The sequence below is a fragment of the Arvicanthis niloticus genome, chromosome 1 (genome assembly GCF_011762505.2).
Source record: "Arvicanthis niloticus isolate mArvNil1 chromosome 1, mArvNil1.pat.X, whole genome shotgun sequence".
Lineage (NCBI taxonomy): Eukaryota > Metazoa > Chordata > Mammalia > Rodentia > Muridae > Arvicanthis > Arvicanthis niloticus.
In genome coordinates this window covers 50757454-50768963 of record NC_047658.1, presented here as the reverse complement: position 1 = coordinate 50768963, position 11510 = coordinate 50757454, and the positions used below count along the sequence as shown (strand labels likewise).

The 11510-nt window shown below is 50.3% G+C and overlaps 1 protein-coding gene across 2 annotated transcripts in view; it reads left to right on the top strand.

Annotated features, from left to right (window-relative positions):
• Nucleotides 1-3813: 3813 nt before the first annotated feature.
• The window catches only part of Mfge8 (milk fat globule EGF and factor V/VIII domain containing), a 14777-nt gene continuing 7080 nt past the window's right edge, over nucleotides 3814-11510 (top strand). Inside the window, exons 1-7 of one of the 2 annotated variants that reach the window (XM_034503981.2) lie at nucleotides 3814-3995; nucleotides 6950-7072; nucleotides 7347-7478; nucleotides 9336-9476; nucleotides 9702-9883; nucleotides 10199-10354; nucleotides 10960-11104. In XM_034503981.2, coding sequence (XP_034359872.1) covers nucleotides 3923-3995; nucleotides 6950-7072; nucleotides 7347-7478; nucleotides 9336-9476; nucleotides 9702-9883; nucleotides 10199-10354; nucleotides 10960-11104 — 952 coding nt within the window. In that variant the 5' untranslated portion in view covers nucleotides 3814-3922. The remainder of the gene's footprint in view (nucleotides 3996-6949; nucleotides 7073-7346; nucleotides 7479-9335; nucleotides 9477-9701; nucleotides 9884-10198; nucleotides 10355-10959; nucleotides 11105-11510) is intronic. The other variant, XM_034503997.2, reaches the window with a different exon arrangement.

The following is an 11510-nucleotide window of genomic DNA, read 5'->3' as shown; positions in this document are numbered from 1 at the left end:
TCAGCACCTCATGGATGCTGGAAAAACACTCTGCCACTGAGGCACACTCCCAGCCTGATGTTAAGCTTTTAAAAAGTCCTATGGTAGAGGCCCCTCCTTTTCTGAGAAAGGGAGGAGGGGCCGGAGAAGGGAGGAGGGAGGAAAAGCTGTGATGTAATGCAATTAATAAAAAAAAAAAAATCCAATAGTAATGACAGTGAGATAGATTATAGCCTTGTGGTCCATGAACACAGTGCTGCTTTATTTTAACTTCCTTATTTGTGTCGGAGCCTGGAGCTATTTTGGGGAATCAGAAGAATTAAAAACTTTTCCACGAGAAAGCAGTCTTCACCCAAACATGCCTCATACCTTTCTTCAGCACAGATTAGAGAGAGGAAACAGTGCGTCTGCTCCTCAGTTGTAACGGCCACTTCAGCTTTAACGCCCTGCTGTCTTCCCAGTTTTGTTTATACAACGAGCTGCCTATGAGAAGCTGGCAAATCAGTCAAGCTACCATAAGAAGTCATCTGTGACCCCTTCCCTCTCCCTGTCTCCCTCTTGCATGGCTTTCGACTTGACCTGATTGGGGTGACAAAGGAATGAAGAGTGGATGCACGGACGTAGACAGGGGAAAGCAGGGACTGTGTGAGCTGTGCTCACTCTAGTGAAGCAGCGCCAACCACTCGGAACCTGGGCGTGGTTATTATGTACAGCACTAGAGAAGGGGGTTAGCTAGTCTTGGTAGAAGGAGGTAAGCTGTCTCAGGTTGCAGTCACCTGGGAGGAGGAATCAGCCTTTGCTAGTTTGGGAACACACTGCCAACATTTGCACTCAGACTTTCCTATCTCTCTCAGCCTCAGCCCAGGGGAAAGCTCTGGTACTTCCCAGGGTCTGAGGCATTGGGAGTCTTTGACATGGCTGGACCCATATCAAGCAATATGCTTGGGACCTCATCTGCTTGTTATGCATCTCTCCACACTTTCCCCCTCTCCCCCTCTCCCCTGTTCCCTTTCCCCTTCTGAGACAAGGTGTCAGGTGGCTCAGGTTGGTCGTATAATTGCTATGTAGCCCAAAATGATCTGTAACTTCTGAACCTCTTACCTCTACCTCTGGAGCAGGAGCACAGATGTGGACACCTTGGTCAACTTAGTCAGTGCTGGGAAGTGAGCCCAGGGGTTAGTGCACGTTAGACGAATGCGCTACCAACCAAGCTCCATGCTTGATACTATTATTACATCTTACTTTGATAAAAAATAATTCTTTCTATACTACTCTGTCCCCCCAAAGACTCCAACATTAAAGGGTGAGGGGCCACTAGGGATGCAGTTTCTAAAGCTCAGAGGTAGTGTTGGTTTAGAATATGTAAGGCTCTGGGTTTTATCTTCACCAAAATAACATAAACAATAAGTATGTAAATAAATGAAGTGCCAGTGTTTGGGCTATTGAGATGGGTAAAGGGGCATGCCACCAAACCTGATTAGTTGGGTTCGATCCTCAGAACCCACTTAGTGGAAGGAAAGAGCCAACTCCTGAAAGTGTTATCCTTAGACCTCAGCAAGTATGCTATGGCGTGGGGTGTGTCCCCTCCCTGAAATAATTAAAAAAGAGATCTGTGATAGTAATCTTGTGGTCTGCAGCCTTGTTCACCACATCCATGAGCCTTCATAGTTAGTTTTTGTTTATGGGTTCTTTAGACTTTTCTAGGTACACGATCATGCAATCTCTGAATAGCCATAGTGGTAACTTTACTTCCTTCTCGTCCATCTGGATATATTTTCTGGTTCTGACCTGATTGTCTAAGTTCCCAGTTCTTGTACCATTTTTAGAGGAAGTGGCTGAGCAGAAATCCTTGCTTTGTGCCCGTCTTACCCCCTTAGTGATGGTATCAGCTATGTCTGTTTATAGGCATCTAGGACCTTTGAGGAAGTTTCCGTCACTCCCAGTGTGCGAGTGCTTTGCCATGGAGGGTTGCTGGATATGATGGACGCCTTTCCCTTGGAGCAGGACTTTTATTATTAGCTTTGTTTTTATTTTATGTGCATCAGTGCTTTGTTTGCATGCATTTCCTCAGAGGCCAGAAGATGGTGTTAGATCCCCGGGAACTGGAGTTATAGACGGTTGTGAGCCACCATGTGGGTGCTGGGAATTGAACCCTAGACCTCTGTAAAAGCAACCGGTGCTAGTAACAGCTGAGCCATCTCTTCAGGACTCCTCTTTTTAAAATTTTTTTATTTATTAAAAAAAAAAACAGTTGAAGAGTTATTTATTTTTGTGTCCCCAGTAAGGCATCTTGTTGATGGCTTTTTGATAGCCATCCTGTAACCTTTTGTGCTCAGCCCTGAACTGGGTCTGGACTTTTAGTCCTAAGCCATCCGCATGGATGCTGAGTTCCTGCACTCTCTCCAGTTTTCATTTTCCATGTTGTTTTGAAGTTGCTTTAAATTTGCATCAGCAAACTGCAATATATATATATATATCTGTATTTATCTGTATATATATACATATATATATGATTCTATTTGGTTTTTCTTTTTTCGAGATTATAATATAATTACATTTTCTCATTCCCTTTTCTTCCTCTAAACCCTCCCCATATCCCTACTTCATAGCCTCTTCTTTCATTAATTGTTGTTATGTATGTGTATGTATGTGTGTGTGTGTGTGCGCGCGCGTGCATGCGCACGTGTATATATGTATCCCTAGCTATGATCTGCTCTGTCTCTATGATGTTACTCACACATATGTTTTCAGTGCTGATCTTTTGGTACTGGATGACCAGTTGAGAATTTATGGGTGTAGCAGGATACACGGTCTCACAGCAAACTGTCCACTGAGCCATCTCCTTAGCCAGATTTTTATTTCTATTTTTATTTATTTATTTTTGAGATAGAGTCTTGCTCCGGTGGTCAGGGTAGCTGAGGACTCACTATGTTGTCCAAGCTAGCCTTGGATTTTCTATGATTCTCCTGTCTCCACCTCCAGAGTGCTGGGATTATAGGCCTGAAGCACCACACTGGCCAAAACCCTAAAATATTTCCTTGTAGTGTCATTTTGCACAGATGTCTATCTAATGGAATAAGTGTGCATCTCTGAGCACAACTGTTAGGTCTTAAGGTGATGATATTTGTCGTTTTGAAAGATATTACCAAATAAAGAAGCTGAGCTGGTTTATACTCTGTCCAAGGTCCGCATGCCTCAGCCTGTTGCCCCACAGCCTCCGCTGTTAACAACCCGCCACTTGCCGATCTGATAAAGGAAACAAAGTGCTCCTTGTAGCCTGCATTTGCTATTCTCTGGTTACAAATAAGAATTAGCATTTTAAGTCTAAACAGTTATTTTGAATTAACTAAACAACAAATAATCAATCAACAAACACATTTAGGAAACAGGATCCCATTCTGTATCCCAGACTAGCCTGGAACTCACTATGGATGGAGCCCACACTGGGGATCTGATCTGGAACTGCTGTCTGATCCTCCCGATCCAGCTTCTTAAGTGTTGGGACTATAAGCATGAGCCACCACCACTCCTGAATTATTTTATTTTATTGACTTATCTTTGCTGGGCTTGGGATCGAATCCAGGGTCTCCAGCATGCTTAGGGAAGCACTCCATCATGGGGACACTTTTAAAAATTCTTCCTGAGCAATTTTCCCCTGTCCAGTCCATCCAGGAAGCGGGACCTGGCCTCAGGCTGAGGACTGGCAACGGGATCAGGGCGTGGCTCGCTGAGAGGCTGAGGCACTGGACCCCTCACTTCAGCCCTCCCTCTTCCCTGTGGTCTCGGAGCTCCGCCCAGAGTCCTGCCGGGGCTGTCCTGGGCGGAGCCCTTGGGACAGTGGGCGGAGCTGAGCGCCTGATTTATTCTCGTGTGAGAGAAGCGGACGCAGAAACTCTTGGGTCCCAGCATCTGAGCGCGTGGACCCTTTCCCGCGTCCCGCAGCATGCAGTTCTCCCGTGTGCTGGCCGCGCTGTGCGGCGTGCTGCTCTGCGCCTCTGGCCTCTTCGCCGCGTCCGGTGAGTCCCTCTGGCCTCGCCCTTGTTCTGCCCGCCGCTCGGAAGTTCTCAGCGGCGCCCTCCCTCTACCCCTACTGTTGACAAACTCGAGCAAAGCCTGGAGGGGGACGCTCGGGGGCTGCGTCCGGGTAGGAGAGGCGAACGTGCCTCTGCGCGCTCTGCCCTGGGGCCTTGGGGCTGTGATAGGAGCTTTTGCACTGAGCGGTGACCCTGGACACCCGGTGACAGCCCTGCCTCCCCCAGGGATGTGACTTACACATAACAAAGGAATCCGCTGCGTCGTGCCTCTTTTTTACCGCGTCTGTAAAGTGAGGCTACCGATCTGTGTCTGCTTTCCAATCCAAACAATTTGGGAGAGTCTAGGATTCTTGTGCGGGTACATCTGCAGCTAACTTTACCTGAAACTCTCTCCTGAACCCGCCTGGCTAAAGAATCCAATGAACTTTTGTGCCCCACTTGTTGGTGTTTGATCAGCTAAGCGAAGAAAGGACAGAAGGGTCGGTGCGAGAGACTGACTGTAGGTGGGGCCCGTCTGGAACTTAGAAAAGGGATTCCTGCCTCCAGCTGGCCTTGGCCAGCTGCTTTATCTCCCCTAGTCCTCCTCCTCCGCTCTAAGGTCCCTTGTATAAGTCTGGGCCTCTTGGGGGGATGCTGCTGGAGAGTTCATCATGAAAAAGCAGTGCCCACGTGAGGCGGGTGAGCTCAGTGGCTCTTCAAGCAGCCGCTCATAGAAATGGGACTGGCGAGATCACAGGCAGGAGAGATCACAGCTGTACTCTGTCGCCTAGCATAGGATCTAACCTCGGGGTTGGAGCTGAAGGCATTGGGCGCCCCAAGCTTCCACAAACTGGGAACTCTTGGTCTGTCCACTCAGCTCGAAAGATGCGTGGGTCTCCTCTGTCCCTTTCTACCCCTCCTCTTTGCTCTCCCCATAACCTGCACCCTGGCCAAATGTTCCTGGAGACAGTTCCCAGAGCAGGACCCCGAAATCCCATAGGATTTATAAAGGAGCTGGCCTCTCCTGTCTCATATGCAGGTGGCCAGCCTCAGTCTCAACGCCGCTGCTGGCCACCTTCCACTTTCTGATTTTTCTCTCTGGACCCCTGGTTTGGTTTCAGGTACTGCAGTAGGGAAGGCTGGAAGCCGGGCCCTTGTTGGTATGGGGTGCCTCGGCCTTGGCCGATCTGGAGCTTCCACGTGAGAGGCTGTGACTGTGCCCTTCCAGGTCAGAGGGGATTAACCTGCTATTTAAAGCGAGTGACTAATAGTTCTGCCACAGCGCCTTAGGATCCCCAGGCCCTTGCTGAGGTGGAGCTGTGTGGGCTGGCGCTCATTAATGGTGTTGCCTGCCTCCAGCTTGGGAGCCTGGGCTCCCTGGAGTCTGAGCTTTGAGGAGGGCCCTTGTGCCTTGGGTGGGCAGTTGTGGGGAGAGGAACAGATTTCTTAGCTTTGATTGCAGTGCTGAGTTTGAGGTGGAGTCTAGTAGTACCCTCTTCGGTACAGCAGACTTGGGGAGCTGCTGTTCACTGGTTCCCGCCAGTGTTAGCGTACCTGGGGCAGATGGGAGTAAGGTGAGCTTCTGAGACAGGGTGCTTCCAGTCCCTGTTTGGACATGGAGATGGGGTGGGGTTTGCCAGCTGCATATAGTCCATCAGATCACAGGCCAGGTGATCTCAGCCTCAGCTTACCCCACCCCTCTTCCTGTGTTCTCCATTCTGGTTGACAGTACACATCTGTCACCCAAGGCGCCCCCCCACCCCACCCCCAAGCTCCAGTGATCTCTCCAGTCTTCCTCTATCTCTTCAGCCCATGTTCCATGAAGCCTCTCAAATTCACCTGCTCATGTTCCCTTTGCCCTATGTTCCCTTTGCCCTAATGTGTTTCCTCATCATTCAGCCTGTGAGCTGAGTCTGCTGGCTGTGAGCTGGCCATGATCTGCTTCTTCTTAGCCTGTGAGCCTTGTCCTGGGGTTTTCAGCCTTCCTCCATTCAAACTTCAATCTGGCTCTAGAGAGAGGGAAAGGGAGAGAAATACACACACACACACACACACACACACACACACACACACACACACGGTGGCGGGGTGTCTGAGACTTGTAAGCCAATGCTAGAGAGACTTAAGGAAGGTTGAAAATCTACTGACAGACTGCAGCATACAAAGTCTAAACTTGTCCTTCCTAAGGTCCCTCTCATTCTGGCCCGAGTCCAGTCACATCTGAACCGTTCTCCAATGTGCCATGTCCTCAGTGTGTCTGCTTCTCTCTAGAATATTGTTTTCTTGTCCCTTGTCATCCTTGCCATTTCGTTTTTTTTAATGTGTTTGCTTTATAGTCCGTGTACGTGTGTGAGCCTGAGTGTATTATACATGCACCACTTGCATGCAGAAACCCTTGGAGGTCAGAAAAGGACACTAGATCCTCTGAAACAGAAGTTATAGGTGGTTATAAACCACCACGTGGGTACTGGGGACCAAACCAGGGTTTTCTGCCAGAGCAGTAAGTGCTTTTAATCTCTGAGCTGTCTCTCTAGCTGTACCTATAGATTTTAAGATTTAGCTGGGCAGTGGTGGCGCACACCTTTAATCCCAGCACTTGGGAGGCAGAGGCAGGCAGATTTCTGAGTTCAAGACCAGCCTGGTCTACAGGGTGAATTCCAGGACAGCCAGGGCTACACAGAGAAACCCTGTCTCGAAAATCAAAAAACCCCATTGTTTTATTTATTTATTTTACAAATTATATATACATGTCTCTGTGTGGGCACGTGCATTAGAGTACAGGGGCCTAGGACTTTGCGCGTACTAGACATGGGCTACCATTGAGCTATATCCCTAGTCTTGCTGGCTTCTTGAGGGTAGGATGACAGCTAACTTCCGCCTCAGGAGCCCAGTGTATGCACATGGTAGCCAGACTCTTAAGTGCTTACCAAATGATCATGTTCGGACTGCTATTGCAGGAGACATCTGTGACTCCAGCCTGTGCCTGAATGGTGGGACCTGCTTGATGGGCCAAGACAATGAAATCTACTGCCTCTGCCCCGAAGGCTTCACAGGCCTTGTGTGCAACGAGACTGAGAAAGGTACCTGCTCCCAGGAGCCTGCCTCACCTGTCTCTTCCCAAGTGGGTAGCCCTTGTTCCAGTAGAAACTTCCGGCCACTTGGAAAAGCCAGTGATTTTAGTATGTGGGCAAATCAATCCTTTCAGAGACCTTCTTGGGTCCAGGATGATGGGGGTAGGGAGGAAAAGAGGCTGCTTTGGATGGACCGTTTGAGGCTAGGTCTTGTGCCACTCTTTACTGTGTTCGCAGCCCTTTTCAGACCACCTCTCCATCTGATCTGCCCCCTTGCTTCCAGGACCGTGCTCCCCAAACCCTTGCTACAATGATGCCAAATGCCTGGTGACTGTGGACACACAGCGAGGGGACATCTTCACCGAATACATCTGCCAGTGTCCTGTGGGCTACTCGGGCATCCACTGTGAAACCGGTGAGCACTGGGAGCCTGTTGCTGGGCAGGGCACTAGCGGTGAGGCTGCCTCTGTGAAGACTGAGGACTGGGCCGAGTTCAGTGAGCATCCCATTGTCCCGTCCCAGGCTTCAGGCCTAGCTCTCTCTCTTGGGACTTCAGGTCAGACCCGGTGTTGTTGTGGGGGAGTGAGAGAGTGTGGGGACCGAGGTCATGGGAATACCATGTCCTGGAGACATACAGTGTCAGAGTTAAGTCTTGGGACTCTTTGTTCACCAGTAAGAAGAAACGGGTACGCTATTTAACTTGGAGCCAGGACCAGCTCATAGAGGTCAGGAAGAAGGGGGAGGCTGTGTTGTCCTGTGCTAGGAAGGCTAGAAGCCTGGTATATAGGAAGGAACTGACCTGTCTGACCTGTTTGGCTATCCCCTGGGCTCCAGAGTGGCCTGGGTGGGTGCCAGCTAACATTGCTGGTCATAGTTCAACATGCTGCCCCCAACTCTGACCCAAGCATACCAGGGCTTTTCTTACCCTGTGTCACATGGGAAGGGCTGTGTCCAGACAAGGGAGGGAGGAAGGTGTGTGTGTGCGTGCGTACGTGTGCATGTGTGCATGCATGTGTGCGTGTGCGTGTGTGTGTTAGGGGTCCAGTTTTCAGCTACCTAGGTCAGGAAGTGGACATCCTGGGGGCTATAGAAGGAGGGGAGAGCTGGGTCAGCTATGTGGGGGCTGGGCCCCAGGATGGGAGAATATAGACAGAATGCCTGGGATGCCCCTGACTTAAGAGGAGAGAGAGCAAAGGCCTGGCCTTTGAAGGCTGGACTAAAGCCAGATGAGTTTGAGATCCTTAGGGGGAGAGTGGAGGAGCTCCTGATTGCTAAGGCAGATGGAGGGCTGGGTGGAGCCAGGCAAGCCTGCTAATTATCAAGTGGGAGCCGGGCTAACCATGATGCATCTGGGTATGAATTAGCTACGCAGCCTTCTCTGGGCTGCCAGGTCTAGAGTTGGCTCTAGGCTGGATGGTAGCACCTGGAGCAGAGGGTAAGCGGTGCCCACACAGGCCGCAGGAGTGTGGTGGCAGGGGGACTGCACTCTTGTTTGTTATGCTGTTTTTGGTGCCAATGCCAAGGCTGCACCTTTGGGTCCCTTGGGGGTGTGGAGATGGTGGGTGTGAGGCATCAGCAGGCTGATCTGGCCCAGGTCTTGGATGTCCATCCCCAAGTGACATCTTACCTCTTTGTAAAGTTGGTAGTACCTGCTCAGAATGAGCCTCCACCACTAGAATCCTATAGGATATCCCTGGGTCCCCCTGGTAGCAGCAGCCTGGGCACCCACCATTGCTGTCCATAGGGATGGAAAGGTCTTCTTGCCAACAGGCTTGATCGCTATTCTGAGTTTCTGGTATCATGTTACTGGTTATTCAAAGGTTATAGCTGGGAACATGCTAACATATGGGTGGGTGGGTAAGGACTTGGTGGTCAAAGGTGCAAAGGATGCAGAAGAAAGCAGAATGGTCTTCATACTCTCCTTGGAAACTGCTAAGGGGATTCTAGAAAGTACCATATAACGTCAGGTATGGTGCCAAAAGCCTCTCATTGGAGCCAAGTCAGGAGAATTCACAGGTCCAAGGCTAGCATGTGCAACTGGGCATGACCCTGTCTCAAAACAGTCAAGACTGGGGATGTAGCTCAGTGGGAGAAGCCTCTCCTAGCTTGTTCAAGTTTAATCCCCAGTACTACACACATGCTAAGATGAAGAAAAGCCTGCTTTGTGTGGAGTTACTGTCCAAGGCAACTCCTCTCCTAAAGCCACCCCTCCTGGGCAAGCCAGGGCTAGGGACCTGGGGGAAAAGGTCATCCTGCTTTTCTCTCCTACCAGAAATCAACTACTACAACCTGGATGGAGACTACTTGTCCAGCACAGCCGTCCCCATCACAGCCGTCCCCAACACAGCCGTCCCCAACACAGCCGTCCCCACCCTGGCCCCCACCCCCGATTTTTCCAACCACCTAGCCTCCCGTGAGTTAACTCTGCTGGCCCCTTGTCTCCTGTGTCTCCCGTGCCGTCTTCTCTTCCATCTGGTGTCGGTGTCCCTTGGTGTTATCTACTCTGAGGGTCTGAGGTTCTCTCTGTCTCTAGGTCCTCATTAGAGGCCATGTTGATTTTTTTCTTCTCTTGTCCTGTGGACATAGCCGGGCTATGGAACTTTGGATTAGGCCTCTGATAGTCACTCTCTCCCTGCAGGTTGTTCCACAAAGCTGGGCTTGGAAGGGGGTGCCATTGCTGATTCACAGATTTCCGCCTCATCTGTGTATGTGAGCTACCTGGGCTTGCAGCGCTGGGGCCCAGAGCTGGCTCGTCTGTACCGCACAGGGATCGTTAATGCATGGACAGCCAGCAACTATGATAGCAAGCCCTGGATCCAGGTAGGAAAAAACACAGGGCAGGGTGATAGGTAACACAGAGAGAGGTGACCATAAGTGAAATGTCTGTATATAGAAGGCAGTCTTGGGCCTGGAGCCAGTGGGCCGATTATGAGAAGAGATGGCCTTCTTTGATGGAGGGGCTTTGGCACCCACAGGCCTCTTGGGGTCTTGGAACTCAGGGGCCTTTCAGAGCATAGGCTCCAGAACCTCAGGAGAGAAACCAGCCCCTTGGAGAAAGAACCAATGAGCTGGCCAGTTAGATTTGGATGGGAAGACTAGATGATGAGGAGACTACTTTTCTCACCTGGGGTCCAGGTAAACTTTCTGCGGAAGATGCGGGTATCAGGTGTGATGACGCAGGGTGCCAAACGTGCCGGGTGGCCGGAATACCTGAAGACCTTCAAGGTGGCTTACAGCCTCGATGGCCGCAAGTTCGAGTTCATTCAGAATGAAAATGGTACCGGAGACAAGGTGGGTCTAAGGAGGGGACACTAAAGTCAGGACCCCTAAGAGTCTATCACTGATTGAGAATCGAGAGCAGCCTGAGTGGTAGGGGCGGGGTGAATCTTCAAGTGTCCCTTGATATGTAGACATGGATAGACCTCGATCATTCTGTGGTTGCAGGGCGCAATCTCACCCGATAGAGACTCAGAACAGTCCTATGCCCTGGATGGGGTGGTGGTTGTGGTGGATTTAGGCTTCATTCTGAACATTTCAGGGCTGCAGTGTACAGTTGGGGAGATGTAATTAATTAGCTAAGTGGGCACCGTTTACAGTACAGATACCATACAGGTCTGTCTGTATTGCTGTTATCATCAAATCTTTTGAGGATATACACAGAGGCCCTTTAGATAGTTCCATGTGAGCTGGGGTTTATGCCCAGGCCCTGTGATGACCAAGAGGGCAGTGACAAGGACACTGTCCTGATGTCCTTGTGGTAGAGTCAAAGCAAGGGCTGCAGGCTAAGTCCATGTGGGCTCGGTGGAGGCTGTTCTTCCAACCTTTGATGGCCTTTCAGACGTGAAGGGGAAGAGGCACACCCACTTCTTCCTCTAGCCCTACCCCTTCTCTTCTAGGAGTTTTTGGGTAACGTGGATAACAACAGCGTGAAGGTTAACATGTTCAACCCCATTCTGGAGGCACAGTACATAAGGCTGTACCCTGTTTCCTACCACGGTGGGTGCACCCTCCGCTTCGAGCTCCTGGGCTGTGAGTTACACGGTAAGTGTGGAGATAAAGCTCTCACTGTCTCTATGTCCTGATCTGCTCACGGTCTACTGTGGAGACTGACCCCTTGCGTCCTGCCTGGGAGTTCCAGTTATGCCCTGTCTGCCAGTCCATTGCTCTGGGCATTTTGGATGGTATTCTAGATGAGCCCTCCAGTCTTGCAGAGCCAGCCCTATAGTTACCCCCATGTGGCCAGCAGATGGTGCTATGGCTGCCATCTGCATTGTACCGTCATTTCACATCTCAGTATTTCTGCTTATTTTGGTTCCTGGTGCTTCTAGAACAGGCAGTGAGTTCCATCATAGCAAGGGAATTGTCTGTTTTCTTTGTTGCTGTATTCTCAGGGCCTCAACCATGTGGGTGCTTAGTAAATCTTTGATGAGGGATGAATGAATGAATG